Source organism: Acomys minous (genome assembly GCF_964271855.1).
Source record: "Acomys minous genome assembly, chromosome: 2".
NCBI lineage: Eukaryota > Metazoa > Chordata > Mammalia > Rodentia > Muridae > Acomys > Acomys minous.
In genome coordinates this window covers 12,871,894-12,889,262 of record NC_140484.1, presented here as the reverse complement: position 1 = coordinate 12,889,262, position 17,369 = coordinate 12,871,894, and the positions used below count along the sequence as shown (strand labels likewise).

The window sequence follows — 17,369 nt, the reverse complement described above, 5'->3', positions numbered from 1 at the left end:
AATTGATGTGCAAATTGTCTTTCCCCTTAGCCTCAGTACTTGGTGTTTTTTTTTTCATTGTCACTTAAGTTTCTCTCATCATCTTGGCATGGTGACAGATCCCCATGACTCTTGGCTTCAGGAATCCGGAAGTGGACTTGTGATTCTGTACACTGTTATGTGCAAAATGATGGCCTGTGCTACAAAAAAAAAATGTCCTTGCCAGCATCCTTTCTCTGGAGAATTATTCTGTCTGTGTAAAGGATCATTCTTGTTATAACATCTCTCAAAGTGATTGGACAAGCGATTTTTTTCCTGTTCTCTGATGTTCAGCTAGATATTCTGAATGCTGATGACACTGTTCAAAGCAGCTCCAATCTTTTCGTTTCACTGACCCAGTGAGGATGACGTCTTATCAGTGAAGAGGCTAAATTTCAGGCTAAGTTAGAGCTTTTCTTTCTTTCTTTCTTTCTTTCTTTCTTTCTTTCTTTCTTTCTCTTTCCTTTCTTCCCTCCCCCTCTCTCCTTTTTCTTTTGTGCTTACAATCAGATAACATATACCATGTGTAGATTTTATATCTCTTCCTCACATTCTTCACATATTTTTTTAACTTCCAGGTTGATATTTTATAAAGCTGCCTACTGACTGTTATTAAGGATCCAACGATGCATATTATAGCAGTGCTGGATGAAGGAGTAGAATTTATTTTCACTCCACATACCTTTACCCCAGACATCTTTGTCTTCAGTTTTTACATCTTGCTCTTTGAAGCTCCAGCAAACCATCCAACCCACTCCCCCCGAGTCTGCATATATTTAGACACAAACCCTTTGTGTCCGTACTGACTGAACGATAGCAGTAAACAACAGCAATGAATGACGGCGTGATCTTATGAGATGCTTTGCATAACTGTTAATTACATACAGACAATTCTTATTTTTGTATAATTATAATGGTAGAATCTATGGCGGAGTCCTCTCTCTGTATGTAGACCTAAGAAAACCTGCTTATTCTTGTTGGATGTCAGAACACAGCTATAGAGCCCAGTCTGGAGAAGAAATATACTGAGTGCTGTCCTCAGTGAACCCTGAATCTGGATATGGCTTTCTGCCTGGCTTCCCTGCTTTCCCAGTTATAATCCTTAGAACCTGCTGGGCAACTGCGCTTAAACTACCCTGTCCCGAGGAAGCTCTGGGAAAGGGCTGCTCTGTTAATATGTAGTGTGTGTTTACAGGTGCTTATTGACATGTTTTTTTTTTCTGAACTCAAGCAGCTTTCCTTGGTTCATTGTTTTCTTTGCTGCATTTGTGTATAAAAGTACATTGACACTGAAGTAAAACTGTCTATAGTATTAGGCTATAGTCCACCCCGTTCCCTCAGGTCCTCAAATCCCAGATCTCACAGACAAGTTGATGAAAGCTGACAGGTGAGTGATGAGTCAATAGGTGAATAAGTGAGTGAGTGAATGAATGAATGAATGAATGAATGAATACGTGAGTGAGTGAATGAACAGAAAGCCATTTCCTTTGCTTTCTGAAACTATCTGCAACCTTGATGTTAAAGCTGAGCAGAAATGCTGCGGGCCTATAACACTTAAAAAAAAAAAACCCATAGGTAGAGTCCTAAATGAAACTTTAACAGACTAAATTCAATAGCACATTGAAAGAATCATCTAATCTGACCAAAGATGGTTTCTTCTAGACTGCCACGGTAGTTTTCTATTAAGGAAAGTGGCCCTGGCAGTGGGGAATGTAAAGTGTTACAACCATTTTTGAAAAGCAATCTAGCAATATATATTAAAGTTAAAAATATATATATGTCTTTTGAGCTAGGTATTCCACTCCTGGGAATCCGTTCTCCAGAAGAGAGAGTGCCAGGGCATGAGGACCCTTGTACGAAATGGTCATCGCAGCCTGGCTCCTGGTGGCGAGAAGTGGGAATAAAGGGCTGCTCCTGGTCATGTAGCTAGCTGACTGTGTGGCCATGCGCGCACACATGGTGCACCCAGAGAATGGCTAGAGCCAGTTAATGTGCTTTCCGCAAGGTGACCATCATGTTCTAAGAAGCAGAGGGCATGGAAGTCTGTACAGAGAGATGCCATCTGCCTAAAGAATGAGAAGAATCCAGCAAAGCAAAGCAAACAGTACAAAAGGAAAGCAAGCCCCTGTGCCACAGCAAGCCCCTGCGCCGCAGCAAGCCCTTGCGCCCCTGCAAGCCCCTGTGCTGCAGCAAGCCCCTGTGCCCCTGCAAGCCCCTGCGCCACAGCAAGCCCCTGTGCCGCAGCCTTGCCTATTGGATCACTTTGGGATATTACTTCTTTTGGCTTCAGTTTTTCTGATTATAGGACGTCAGTGAAGGTTAAATGAGGTTAAAAACACGTGAAGTGCTAGGGACATAGGGCATAACTGATAGCTGTGAGTTACTACTGCAGCCATTTGCTCGTTTGAAGACCTGAGTAGAAAATGCAAAATTCAGAGGAAAACATGAAAGGCCCATACCAGATTGTTAATCTCCTTAGTATTTTGTGGGGAGAAGGGACTGATGAGGGATGGAGGGTGAGAAGGCCCGCGTAAATAGGGAAAAACGTGTGCACGTCACAGTTATGAACCAAATTCAAATTATGGTATTGGGACTGTTATAATTACATTCAGTATTCTTAAAGGAGCACTTTCTATTACTTATAAGGAGTGAGTTGGTCCTGGAAGAACATTGCAGGCTTGTGTATGTGGTAGAGCTTACCTAAGTCTCTGCGTGAAGATCTCAACCAGCGCCTACAGGTCTTAAACAACAGTCCTTGCTAGGCCTGATGGGAAAACACCACAAAGGGGCCTAATGGCGTGTATTTTCTGAAATCCTAATTCCACACTGGGGGATAAGGGGAAAGAAAGTGTCCACAGCACAAGAACTTGGTAACATTTTGGTCACATGTTGCCTGAATCTCAGGAATGCGAGCCCAGCAAATGTGTGTGGTCCTTCCCCACCTTTAGTGTCTGGCAAAAATGCTGCTTCCTCAGAGGAACCTTCTAGGCTCCTGTTATTCCTGTGTATGACTTCTGCCACGTCACTCTTTCACTGCCAGTTGTTACCACTGAGAGAAGTTCACTAGAATGTTGTGACATCTATAAAATTGTGCCTTTTCATGTGTTGGTGTTATTTACATTGTATCCGATGGTCTTGCCTACACTAAAATCTTTTAAAAGGCATTTAAAAAATAATTTAAAAATTAAAAAAAATTTTCCTTTAAAAAGAGCCAGTTTCTGTGGCCATTGCAGCAGTCACTATTAGGGAATTTCTTCTTCATGAGCAAGTTATGGAGGGAATATGAATCATGCCAGGGTCTCAGGCCCTTCCTTGTTTCTCATTCTTGTGAAGGCGATGTGCTGATGTGGCCTCTTTTCCTTTCTGGGTGTGTTGTGTGCATAGCTGATCACGATTTTATGAAGTCTGCTTAGCTTCTCTAATGGAAAGGGGTTGACAGTAGCAAGACAGAGTTAGATGGCTATCAGACAAGGCTGCTTTACAAAAACCAACCAACCAACCAACCAACCAAAACCAAAACCCTCGCAAACAGTCTTCTAACAACTAAGCTCCCTCTTATCTTCCCTAGGGCCCCCCATGTTAGGATCTATTAGACTCATGCCCCCTCACCCCATTTCTGTGTGTGATGATCAGTAGACATTTCCTTAACGGAATGACTTCACTGTACATGATCTTAGAAAACAACCGTTGCTAAGACATTATAATTGAGCACTAGTGTTGTGTATGTAAAATACATGGTCCTCATTGGTGGGCCTTCATTTTTTGTGTTGTGCTAAAATGATAACGGTCTCTCCAGTTTTTCTGAGTGCTGTCATCTCTAGCAGCCACTCTTAGATTAAAAAAAAAAAAAACAAACAAAAACCCAAACCCTTCATTTCTCCCAAACCCATGAGCACACATGGGCCATTTAACTGTGTTCAACTACTTTCCTCCCCTCCAGGTCCTTGCAAACATGGAAGACATTAAAGTCCGTGAAATACAGATCTTTGACTACAGGAAAAAAATTGCTGAGTCGGAGACTAAGTTAAAACAGCAACAAAATCTATATGAAGCCGTGAGGTCAGACAGGAACCTGTACAGCAAAAACCTGGTGGAGGCGCAGGTAAACAATAGGTTTGTGTTTTTACATTTTGAGTTTTGTCTCCGCACTGGGTGTTAAGCACTTTCTGTTGTTCTAGTGGCAGCATGAGACAAGACTAAGAAATCCTGTTCAATCTGCCTTAAAAAGCATCAGGTTGTCCACACTGTCAAGTTGGGAAGAATGGGCGTGACCCAACTCAGTAGGCCACAGAGAGAGCTCGGCCTAATTTAGATTGTTATGTAGGATTGCTGTTGTGCTCTTGGTGGGTTTTAAGACAGTTGGGAGTAGCTGCTAAGACTCGGAGTGCGGTTGTACATTTTCCTTGTTCAGTTGTAGAATTTGGCTTTGCAATGTCTTTAGAATGATTTTTGTACTTCTAAGTTCCTTAGTCAAAGGAGGTAGTGTGCATGCGTACATGTGTGTGTGTGTGTGTGTGTGTGTGTGTGTGTGTGTGTGTGTATACTTGGGTGAGCATGTGTGTGTATGTGTTTGCACTTGTTGTGCATGCTGTGTGTGTTTCATGAGTCTATTCTGTGCCGTTACTCTAAGGTACTTTGACGTTGCTAGGCACAAGAGACAAAGGAATAGCCTAATCAGATTTGGTCAAGATTTTGTTTTGAGAGCTCTTAAATAAATATTGAGCTTTCAAACTTTTCTCCCCTTCTTTCGTTAGGATGAAATAACAGGAATGAAGAGGAAGTTAAAGATCATGACGCACCAGGTGGACCAGCTGAAGGAAGAAATCTCTGCCAAGGAGTCTGCGCTCGTGAAGCTGCATCTGGAACAGCAGCGCATTGAAAAAGAGAAGGAAACACTGAAGGTACAGGGCTTAGGACAGTAGCTATGGGCTGGCATCTTCCCGGCAGAGGCAACTTCCGCTCACTGAAAGCACTGAGGGGCAGGGGGAGCAGCCAAGGCGGTTGCTCAGTCACTAAGGTGCTGAGAAGATCACGTTTGCCCCCTCAGGATCGGCCTCCTCACAGGTGTGGTAGTCCCAATCGAGTGGGGGAGGGGAGTGGTGGAGATGTATCCTTTCTGGCTCATTTTTGATCACCGTGCCTCAGAGGAAGAGAAGCTAGCAGATTGGTAGTGCCCAGGAAGTCCTTGACCTTATAGACTAGCTACCACCTATTTGCATTCATAACCCATGTCGAGCCCATGCCATATCCACTCCCAGACTTCCACTCTGGGCTTTTAATAAAATGATATTTAGCTGGGCATGGTGACACATGCCTGTAATCCCAGCACTGGAACTGTGAGTTCGAGGCTGGCCTACAAATTGAGTCCTGGACAGCTGAGGCTACACAGAAAAACCCTGTCTTGAAAAACCAATAAATAAATAAATAAATAAATAAATAAATAAATAAATAAATGGAAGAAAGAAAGGAAGAAAGAAAAAAGATGATATTTGTCTGTCTGTCCCTCATTGCTGCTCCTTGTGTATGGCAAGTGACTTTCCCATCTATAGATTTGGTACCTGTCAGCATTAGAGCTCTCCCCTCACTTGGTCTGCTTTGGACCAGCTTCACAGTCTGACTTTGCATCTGGGATGTCTCAGACATCTGCAGCATCTCCTTCAGGGAACACTCATCTCCATAGCTATTGCTAAGGCATACTTGTTTATTTACTTGCTTTATTTTTATGATTTTGGGGATGAGCCCAGGCCCTTGTAAATCCAAGGCAAACACTCTACTACTGAGCCCTTGATGTTCTGAGATAGGGTTTTGGTAAGTAGCCCAGGCTGGCCTCAAACTCATGAGCCTCCTATTTGTACTGATTAGAGGGAGGTGTCTCCACAGAGTACTAGGTTAGGCCTTTAAACCTACCAGCTTAGAACACTCTGCATATACTGAGATAGATTTTCCTTCTACTTCATCTGATCAAAAAACTGAAAAGAAGAGCATCTAAGAGAGTGGTGTGATTTTGATGTAAAGAGCATATACACACGATACTTAGAGATGCTTGAGATCCACCTGCCCTTTTACAGCAAGTCAGAGACCGGTACCGTGGCTCCTGCAAACAGTAGCTTTCACAGACAGACGTTGTCCTGAGAATGTGCATCCAGCATCACACAGGTTTCATGCCATTGTCTCTTTGATTCTAAGATGCCATAGTTTGAAATATGCACCCTCAATTTAACAACAGGCTTGGCACCCTAATGATAGGTTTTCATGGAAGTGGAAGTGTTGCATTAAATTAATTTAAGGCACATTTGGTCCGAGAAAGATTAAACTATAGCAAAAGTGCCTTTACAAAAAAGGATGTGGTAATGGATCTATTTATGTGGGACTTTCCTCTCCGTCACTCCAGCTCACGAAAAGGAATGGAAAATTCTTCATTTAAGTTTATTGATATGTAAAGAACTTTACAAAATTTAAAAGTATCCTGCGTCCTTGTCCTTATCCTTGTCCAAAAGTAACTTAAATGGGGGGATAGTTTGTTTTTAACCCCAGAGTCAGAAGCAGGATGGGGTTTAGTTACTGTTGAACAAATTAGAAACATCTCATTATAAACCCTACAGCACCAGGGGTCTCTTGGACCACATTAGCAAGGCTTCAGTGTAATAGGCCTGGCTAATTGGTATATCATCTCTTTGTCTTGGAGGATGCATCGATTCTCCATCTCATCTCTCCTTCCCGAGTGATGCCCAATTCAGAAGATTAACAGTTGGCCCACAGTGGAATCCGAGCTGGAACTAAGTTCCTGCTGCAGAATTCCACTCTAGAATGAGCAATGTCCCCTACAAGAGATCAGTTACGTCTACTTCCTTGGGGTTTGTCGTTAGATGGTATCTATTTCAGTGGTGCCCTCCATCATTAGGTACCAAAGAACGTAGCACCAAAGAAATGTCAACAGTAAAACACAGGGCAGCAGGTGTGGTTTTAGTACGTCTCCAGGCAAGCAGAGTGGGCCACTGGCAGACATGGGGGCTTCTTCTCTGGGAAGTGAACTCCAAATGGGACTCTCAGGTTTAGAGGGCTTTTGTCACTGGCTCTAGGATGTGCTGCAGAGATAGAGTTACCAGCTTTTCTCACTGAGGTGAAGCATGAGGAACAAACCATGAATGCTTGCTTGGTTTCTTACCCGAGGTTATGCAAGGGTGACTTGTCATGATGCTGAGACTGTGGGTAATTCTGGCCCATCGTTATGCCTGTTTGACATCCCTTAGAACAACATGACGGCTCATATGTAGAGTTCCGCCCTGTTGACTGCTTCAGCTAAGAATGTGACTCACATTTCCACACAGCTCTCTGGGTTGCAAGTATCTTCAGCTTGAGAACTAAAACCTCAGAGTAAAGAACAGATTTTTTTAGTCCCTTTGCCCCCAAAGATGTTTGTTTTCTATTCTACAAAACTATGTGGGCACATAATCCCGTCGGAGGAGCACAGCCTCACAGCGGGCCACAGGATGCATTTTGATAGGTCAGCCCAACCCGTTTCTTCCCAAAGCCTCTCTACAGACAGTTGCCATAGGAGGCCACCTTCACCTCACTCACTCCCCTCATCTGAACAGTTTTGCTCTTAGCTTCTTTCTCTCCCTTTCCTGTTGTCACCAGTCTCTCCTGACACAGGATCATAGACACTGTCAGCACATTGCGCCCCTGACAGCGTGCCAGCAGATCTCTGCAGATCCAACTGTACCTGCATTCCTCTGTTCATTGTGATGCAGATTTGCTTCATCCACACTGAGGAGCTACCTCAGTCCTAACGAGGCTCCGATGCTGTCTCGCCTCTTCCCAATCATCCCGCATCTGTCTGACAGCGCTTTGATTCTCTGTGAATAATGCAACAGCAAGGCCTCTGCCTCCAGAGCTCAGTAGCACATTAGTGACTGGCTCAGGGTACCACATCCTTCCACTTAGGGATTCTGTCCCAGGACATGAGTGGGGAGATGTCATCCTTGGGAGTGGGGTGTGGGGAAGGGGGGAGGAGAAGAAGGCTAATCACACCTGTGGCTGGAGGCTTCAGGTGGCTCGTGCATGAACTGGTGAGACTCTTCTAAGTCTGCCTCTTGAGATACTGTTTATGAAGAGTCATAGCTGATGAAAATGTGTCCATAAACGCTGGTTGCAAAACTGTATAATCCTGAGCATAGCCACCAAAGGATGTGCCCAGCCATCTCATTATAACCTCCTGTCACCAGCAACACATTTGGCAGGTGCAGAAACTTCCAGTCCAGCATCAGGATGTCACCTGATGGGCATACAGCAGTTGTTGCCACCCTTCCCGAGAGGCAGCTCAGATTTATAACTGCTAAATGTATTAGGCCCTAGGTATTTTGTTGATGTTAACACTTGCTGCCAATGCCTAATGTCACGTCTTGTTTACAGCCCATAAATTTATGACATAAGGAGACCACTCAGAATTTTGATCTATTATGAAAAAAGTGCCCAGCGATGCCAGATGCATGGCTGGCTTTACATTTCAGACAGATACTTTTACACACCGTTGATTGCATTTTAATATAACAAGGGTTTCATTCTGTTCTGCTAGTGGATTCTGATCTGCTCTTGGCACTTAGGAACAGAGAAGCGAGTGTGTGGGGATGGGAAAATAAAAGTTTTATGAAGGGAAGCATGGGCCAAGCAGGTATTTCATTGCTGTCTTTGCTGTCACCTTAAATGATTATAGAACCAGAAAAATCAAATCAAAACAACAACAGCAACAACAACAATGACAACAACAACAAACCAAAACAAAAAAAACCCCACCTGGTTCTTCACTCTCTCTTTTCTAACAGATACTCCCATTGACCGGTAAATACTACGCTGTATCTTTTCTCAGTCAGTGTTTCTTTTTTTGCTTATCCCTGAAACCCAACATATTTCATGAATGAACATGCAAAATGTCATCAAAGAAACCCCTGGTTGCACTTAATATGCACACTGTACATCTGATGGGAAGTGAGCAGTATCTTAGCGCTTGGGTAAACTGCAGTGTGGAATTCATGACTCCTGGCCCTCAAAGGCTAGAATCAGGCCTTGACCTCCGCTGGGTTGCTTCATAAGCCTCCCATTACCTTGGTAAGCTTGGGTGTGGGGGTCTCAATAGTTACTTGAGCAAATATATATATATATATATATATATATATATATATATATATATATATATATAAGCTTTGCGCTGTCATTTGTAGCAAATCATGCACACACTGGAGGTCTAATATCTACTACACCATCACTACCCTTGTGATTATAGGCATAGGGGAATCAGAGCTCCTCCCTTTGTTCCTTCGCCTGTGCTAACTGGGCAGTGGTCCTCCTTGTCTTCCCTGGCTGGGCATGGAAACTCTTTAAAAAAAAAAAAGATTTATTTATTTTATTATATATAAAGTGCTCTGGCTGCACATACACATGCTGGCCAGAAGAAGGCATCAGATCACATTATAGATGGCTGTGAGCCACCATGTGGTTGCTGGGGATTGAACTCAGGACCTCTGGATGATGAACAATCAGTGCCCTGAACCTCTGAGCCATCTCTTCAGCCCAAGACAGGGAGATAGTGGTTCCCTGGTGCATACAGCCCACAGTGTATTCAATCAGAAGACCCTCCCCCAGGCCTGCCCAGCTGCTTGTCAGCCTCTCTTCCTCCCAACCGGAGTCTAGCCCTCAGATCCAGCTGTGTGGGGGCACTGTTCTGTCTGCGCAAGACAGCAGATGTTTGAGTTTGCACCAGCTAGTTCATATACCCTGACTGTCGGAAGCCTCCCTCCAACACACACGTCTCCAGCTGGCCATCATCTGTCACCTGCTGAGGGCTTGACTCATTCTTCCTTGTCAACACCCCAAGCAGGCATATAAGCTTCTTCTTGTGTGTGCTCACGCCCTTTTCTATACCAGCAGATGGCATGTTCATGCTGTTGTTAGCTAGATCAGTCATCTTCAGTGGGTAATGAATACTGTCGTACTCATTTTTTTTTCTTTTTGCATTTGATTTGTAACTCTTGGAAGCAGGCAGTAGACAGAACATAGGCTTTTGCATCGAAAGGTCCTGCTTGGATAGCTAAACTTCACCACTTCCTAACTCAGAGAGGTTGGCTAAATCATGTGCTTCCCTCTGTCACTGTGTGAGACACACAGTGTGATGCCTGCGATAGTGTAAGTCACTTGCATGCTGGGCAGTAGATGGTGAAGGTTTGATGAGGAGGAATTTTCCTTTCCTAACTTAACAACTTGCTGCTCCTTTCCCTATTTTCCTGTATTCCTAGTTAACCTCACTTTAGCCTCCACTTAAACTTGACTCAGGTGGGAGCTCGCTGAGAAAGCATCCATGAAGTCTCTGTTCAATGATGGCATTATCCCTGACTTCCTGTAATACCACCTCACTGCCTGAATGATAGAAAAGACGTGTGTGTGTGTGTGTGTGTGTGTGTGTGTGTGTGTGTGTGTGTGTGTGTGTGTGTGTGTGTGTGTGTGTGTGTGTGTGTGTGTGTTGGGGCAGGCTGGGAAGAGAGTGTGCTAGTTAGATCCCTAGCACTCATATAGAGAGATGGGCGCAGATAGCAGCACACATATATCATCCCAGTGCTGAGGAGGAGTTAGGAACAGGAGGATCCCTGGGGCTTGCTGGCCAGGTAGCCTAGTCAAACTGCTGAGCCCTGAGACTCAATGAGAGACCAACATATGACAATGATTTCTGGCTTCCACAGGAATGTGCATTTGCATCCACCTGTATGTGCACACACACCTAAACATTCAGATACAAAACTAGTAAAAAGGATACTGGAAATTGTTGCCTGGACTCAACAATGTGCTTATTATTTGCATAGTTTATATATAATATCTTTATTTTTGCATTGGAGATGTCTTAGAATGTGTGTGTGTGTGTGTGTGTGTGTGTGTGTGTTTTAACATTGTAGCGTCTCTTCTGTCCTACTAAAATGTTTTGTTTTTGTTTTTGTTTTTGTTTTTTTTTTACAAGAGAGACACTTTGTTTTTACTTTTGGCCAGTTTGATTCGGCCTTGCAATGGGCCTTCTCTTAGCAGTGAGTGTGCTGGTTGGGGTAGGACACTGGAGAAGCTGGCACATGTAGAGACCTTCTCACCCACACACTCCTCCTGAACTGTTCTTAGTGGACTGTGGCAAGGGTGGGGGATGCAACCGGATTCCAATGAGGCCCCTGCTATGCTTATACAGAAGAGAGACAGGAAACCCTTAGGGCACAATTTCCAGAGTGAGCAGGATCACTGGAATGGGCATTGCTGATTGGCTAGGGTTTTTTTTTGTTTTTTGTTTTTTTTCCCGAGACAGGAAACTCGATCTGTACACCAGGCTGGCTTTGAACTCATGGAAATCCTCCTGTTTCTGCCTCCTGTGTGCTGGGATTAAAGGCATGCGCCACCACTGCTCTGCTGATTTGCTAGTTTTAGTGGGTGTGCGTGCACTTGCGCACTAAGCTTGTTTGGGTTGTGTTAGTGCTCAAACTCTGTTAAATGAAACATGAGATGCAAGGACGTGAAGCTGCATGGCCAAATCCAGCCCCGTGGTCCCACTTAGGCTGCTGTTGAGTTGAATGCAGTATGTCTGAATCGTCCACTCTCTGTCAGGCCGAGCTTCAGAAGCTGAGACAGCAAGCCCTCGAGACCAAACACTTCATTGAGAAACAGGAGGTGGAAGAGAGGAAGCTCCTGCGCATCATCGCCGAGGCTGATGGGGAGAGACTGAGGCAGAAGAAGGAATTAGACCAGGTAGAAGCTCCCCGTCACACCCTTACTAGCATCCGCGAGTCCTCTGCCCTTTGCAGGTCAGCAGGGGAGTCTGGGGCTGACCACGACACAGTCACCCATTCCCTTCACAGCTATTTGCACTTCTGGCCATCGGGGACACAATGGACAAGAAAATCAGAGGTCCCTGTTTTCAGGGAACGTAAGCTCAAATATATTACTGTTCATATACAGTTGCTGTTCATAATTACATGACAGAAACTCAAGTGCATAATTTTGAGATTAGAGATTTTGTTTTGAAATGGTCTCTCTATATAGCTCAGGCTGGTCTTTAATTGGTTATCCTCCTGCATCAGCCTTTTGAGTTCTGGTATTTTAGATAACAGGCCTGTGCCAGCATACTCCACTATAGATCAGAAACCCAGGTGCTTCCAGGGTCCTGTCAGGGAGAAGCTGGGTCACTGTGATATGTAGAAAATGATGGAACTTGCCAAGAGCTGGCCTACCAGAGAATCATTCAATTTAAACATTTTAAAAACTGGGTTGGGGTTGTTGGAGCAATGGCTCAGTGGTTAAGAGCACTGGTTATTCTTCTAGAGGTCCAGGGTTCAATTCCCAGGATCCACGCAGCTGTCTGTAACTCCAATCCCAGAAGACCTGATGCCTTGCTCCCTTTTGTCCTCTGTAAGCACTACATATACACGGTGCATAGATATACATGTAGGAAAACACCTATACACATAAAAATAAATACATTTTTAAAAATTAAAAAAAAATATAGATTGGGAAAAAAATACAACAGAAGGATACAGCTTCACACCAAACATGACTGAGTCACTGGACCATGGATGGCTATGACAATTGGAGGAGTGCCATGTTGAGCATCTTCTTATGGGATGTTTCCAGCGTCCTGCCCATGGGCATGTGTGGGCACTCAGTAGATGTCTGTGGATGGAGCGGGAGCTGCTGTCACGGCGAGAAGGGAGAGACGTTCTTTCATTCCAAGCGTCCGTCTTTGCAGGTCATCAGTGAGAGAGACATCCTGGGGTCTCAACTTGTTCGGCGCAATGATGAGTTAGCCCTGTTATACGAGAAGATCAAGATCCAACAGTCGGTGCTGAACAAAGGCGAGACACAGTACAACCAGCGGTTGGAGGACATGCGCATCCTCAAGCTGGAGATCAAGAAGCTCCGCAGGGAGAAGGGGATCCTTGCCAGGAGCGTGGCTAATGTGGAGGAACTCAGGTGGGGAGCCCCTACAAGGTGACCCTGGGTGGGTCTCTGAAAGTTTTTTTTTTTTTTTTTAGCAAATTATACAAAATGGAGTTCATAGGATGAAAGGATCATTGCCTGAGCACAACTTTTTCATAAAGTTCTCCCTGTGCTCATGCTGTGTCACAAAAAAGAGGCCAATCTCTTTTCACGGGGTGTGCGAGACAGCAAAAAGGTTACTAAAACGCCCTTCTGGCTCTTTCAAAAGGAAATTTCAAATCAAAGCGCAAGCACAAGCTAGTTAAACTCAGAAATTTTTTTCCCTTCAGTGAGTTCCTTGGAATTTCTTTAATCAGGCAATACGCAGAAGATATGAGCACCAATATTTAAGTGCCATCTTGCTAATGTGCACACGTCTTCTTAGAGTAACGTATAGGATGGAAAGAGGTGGAAAATTTAATTCTGTTAGTCTCTGAAAATCTGTTTCTTTGAAAGGTGGCCACGTTTTCTTTCTGAGTCTTGCCTGATCCATCCTCTGCCGCTTTCACTTAGCGCACTCCCTGAAACTCCTTTCTTTCTGTCTCGCACCACCCGGGACCTGTTTTTCCCTGTGGGAGAACATCGTCGTGTTTCCTATGGACCATCGCAGGAAGCTGAATAAGAGCCCTGGGCTTGGCGACTCTCCTTATCTGCACTGACTTGTAGAAGTGCAGGCTCTCCTTGTCCCCCACCTCGGGAGAAGGATGCACTTTGGAGCAGCCTCTTACATTAATTAGAGGGAAAGATACTTTTTATGTTTTAGATGCAGCAGCTGTCAGTCGGCCACTATCAAAGATGGGTCAATTCTTCTGCTTTTTGGACCTGTTTGTCTTTCAGATGATAAATGTAGTAATATTCATTGTAGGAGATGCAGAAAACAACACACAGAAGGGATTAGAAACACCGCCCATAACTTTATTACTCAGAGAGACCACTGTTGATGTTTCCAAGACAAATATTCTCATTCTAAATGGCCTCTGAATGATCTTAAGGGTCATCAGCACATTTGTCAGCCATGAGTTGTTTTTATGACGTACAAAAAAGGACCAAGTTCCATCCATTCCTAGTCAATACTGCTAGTTTGTTGATGATGGACTTTATTTCCCTTTCCAGTGAGAGGGCATCTCATAAAGGTCGGAGGCAAGCATCCTTGCTGTCTACCAGCTGCGTGGCCTTGGGCAAATTGCTAAATGTCTCTGAGGTTTGGACTTGTAATCACCGTTAAAGGTAGAAACAAAGATAGGGTGGGCACAGAGTCTCCTACACAGTTAGTTCTCAAATATGGTAGCTTGTACTTTTGCCTTCCTCTTCCAGCGATGCTCTAGAAAAACAAAGTGTTAAAAATATGCTTTTAATTCCAAGCAGCTTGTTCTGCGCTCCCTGTTGAGTGAACATCATGCAGTTAATTCTAATGGTTTGTCTTGTTAATGAGGGAAGGTTGTATTATTGGTTTAAATGAAGCAATTAAGTAAAAGAGATGGCTCTGTGTTAGCAATCTGCACACACACACATACACACACACAGCAGATGAGGACAGATAGTAACGTCTTTATTACTCAAGTCAAAGCAAGCGTTTGTCCCTCCTCCTCCTCCCAGCTAAGGTCCTGGTGAACAGAATGAGCCAGGAAGCTGAGGATGGCCATGAGAGTCTGTCCACCTTGAGCCAGGAAGCTGAGGGTGGCCGTGAGTCTGTCCACCTAGTAACCAGAGATGCCTGAAGACTTTAGAGATGCGTTGGGAACAGAGGTGCTTCAGGGCCTTTTCAGCCCCCTGCGCCTGGTGCCTGGGGGACACAAGGTGCTTCGTATCATTTTAGCTCCAAACTCCATTATGTCCAAATCCTGTTGCACACTAGGATTGCCTGCAGGGCCTTTCTAACCTGTGGAATGCAGGCCCTGTTCCAGACCCCACGGAGCAGAAGTCCTCTGGGAAATGGGTCCAGGCGAAGGGATGTTGAGAGCACTCCGTGTGGTTCCACTATGCAGTGAAGATGGAAGTAAGAGGCCGTAACTGGTGCTGGCGTATTGCCTGTGAGCTGGCAATGCAGAGTGTTCACTGACTGCTACCGTGGACACAGTAGCATCAGAGCACTGAAACCCTGAAACGTGTCTTAGGACCCTTGTGATTCCCTTCCTGACCTGGTTCTGGTCCTATGCTTATAAATTTCCCAGACATTCAGAATCAAGACTCTAAAGGCAGCTGCTGTTCTGAGCTAAGACAGTTCTTGAACACCAAATGAATTAGCATCCTTTGTGACCCGACCAGGTTTGGGAAGCTGGCCTCTGTCAGTGCTAACAAGTCTCCTAGTTCTGGCTTTCTGTGCCAGATGCAGTGTGTCTATGGTAATCGGTTCATGAACGTTTCCATGGGTGTGGATGTCATGTGCATGCATGTGTGTGGGCATGCATGTGTGTGGGTATACATGTGAGCGTGCCCATGTGCTTGTGGAGACTAGAGGCTGGTATCCAGTGTTTTCCATGTTATTTATGGAGACCAGCCTCTTAGCGAATCGAGGGCCCACAGAGCCACCTTGACTGCCTAGCCAGCTGATCAGGGGAAATCTCCTGCCTCAGTCTCCCCAGTGGTGGTATTACAGGTGGGTCACCACACCTGGTTGGAGTTTACATGGGTTCTGGGGATTCAAACTCTGGCCCTCATGGTTGCAGGGTGAGTGTTTTAATGCACTGAGCCATCTCCCTGGCCCCCTGTGGCAAAGACAGCATATTCAAGAGAAGTTCTTTGCCAAATGAAGCTTGTCTTATCCAGGCAGGAGCTCTTCCACATGCAAAGAGAATTCTTGAAGGAAAGGACGAGATGCCGAGCCCTGGAGGAGGAGCTGGAGAACCCTATGAATGTGCACAGATGGAGAAAGCTTGAGGTACCACCTGCCAGAGCGCACTTCCTGTCCCCAGACCGCCCCTCCACCCACCCAAGGCTCCTAACCTAAAGCAGGACAAGAAGTTCCCTTTAAGTTAATGATATGCAAATTGTCACCTACAATGATCAAATGTAAATTAGGCTGTTTTAGGACCAGATGGTTAACTTCAGATTTCAGTTTAGTTTTAAAAGTCTTGGACAAAATCCTCCTAACCACACCCCCCCCCCACCCATCACCCCTCCCCCTCCCCCAAGACCCTTTGGAAGCTACACATTGCTTTCTCTGATGGGCTTGTGTTTCCCTTTTCCCGGTAGTTTTGAGGTTTGGATTGACTGTTGATTGCCTTTAGCAACGTCTACCACCAACAAACATCTTAGTCCTCTTTCAGTTGGGTTTGTGTTCTTCCATTTCCTGCTGGAAACATGATTTTGTGACCCAGTCTTTTCAAAGGTGTAGATTGTGTTAGCCAAAAACCTCTATCTTAAGATCAGGGGACATAGCTGAAGTCCCACTGGCAAAGGATGGGTAACTCTGTGGCTTCCTGCAAGACACCACTGCCAGCTCTGCAGATAACAGTCACAGATACGATCTGCTTAGTCCAGACAAGGATGGCCCCTCCCTTATTTGTACATTGCAATGTGGGTACCAAAAGGGACTTTGGCTAACTGACCAATTATAATGTTGAGATATATAAAGTCTATGGCACAAGAAAGTTCAGGGTGAAGTGGAAAATCATCCAAATAAGATTTTATTTTTATTTTCTTTTAATGAAGAAAGTATTAAAGTTAATGCATTATAAATTGTGTAAACACAAGGCCTGAATTTTAACAACGTCCGTGGCTGCCAAGTGTGTGTGTGTGTGCCAAATCCTGTTCAGCTATATAGGCATCAGCTGGAGCTGGGTAAGCAAAGTCGGAGTCAGTGAAATAGCCTCTTTATTCCTCTGCCCAAAGTGGCGCAGCTTACTAACCTAGTGATAACACCAGTCTACCTGGGAAGTGGAGCACATTAGTTTATTCCATCTATTGTCACATGGATCTTGGAAACTTCCAACTCCATGTCAATCTCCTTTTAAAAAATTAGGGACTCTGGGAGATGGCTGAAAACATCCCACTGCTAGATTAATTGAAAGTGTCAGTATGCCCGAAAGCAAAGCTTTGGCTCCAAGTTCAGAGGGCAAATGGTCAGCTTACACCTGTAGCTTTTGTTTGAGTAGAGTGCTCATGGCTACCACAGGGTCACCAAAGCTGTCCAGGTTGATTCCTTGTGAGTGCTAAATGCCACAGCAGCATTCTGCTACCTCCCCTTAGCGGATGTCCTATCTTGGAATCCTTCCCCACTGTGGGCTGTGTTGTCTTCTAGTTGACAATGGCCAGAGGGGAATCCCAAGGCTGATTGAATTTGGGAAGTTATTCCAATGGAAACCGGAGGTGGCAGGGAAAGCTCAGAGCATCACAATGAAAACACCAGGGTATGC

The 17,369-nt window shown here is 44.7% G+C and overlaps 1 protein-coding gene across 1 annotated transcript in view; it reads left to right on the top strand.

The window, feature by feature from the left end:
• Positions 1-17,369, top strand: part of CFAP58 (cilia and flagella associated protein 58) — a 98,484-nt gene that overhangs the window by 35,104 nt on the left and 46,011 nt on the right. The window contains exons 10-14 of the mRNA XM_084773025.1: positions 3,959-4,120; positions 4,773-4,919; positions 11,647-11,787; positions 12,785-13,008; positions 15,781-15,892. Coding sequence (XP_084629151.1) covers positions 3,959-4,120; positions 4,773-4,919; positions 11,647-11,787; positions 12,785-13,008; positions 15,781-15,892 — 786 coding nt within the window. The remainder of the gene's footprint in view (positions 1-3,958; positions 4,121-4,772; positions 4,920-11,646; positions 11,788-12,784; positions 13,009-15,780; positions 15,893-17,369) is intronic.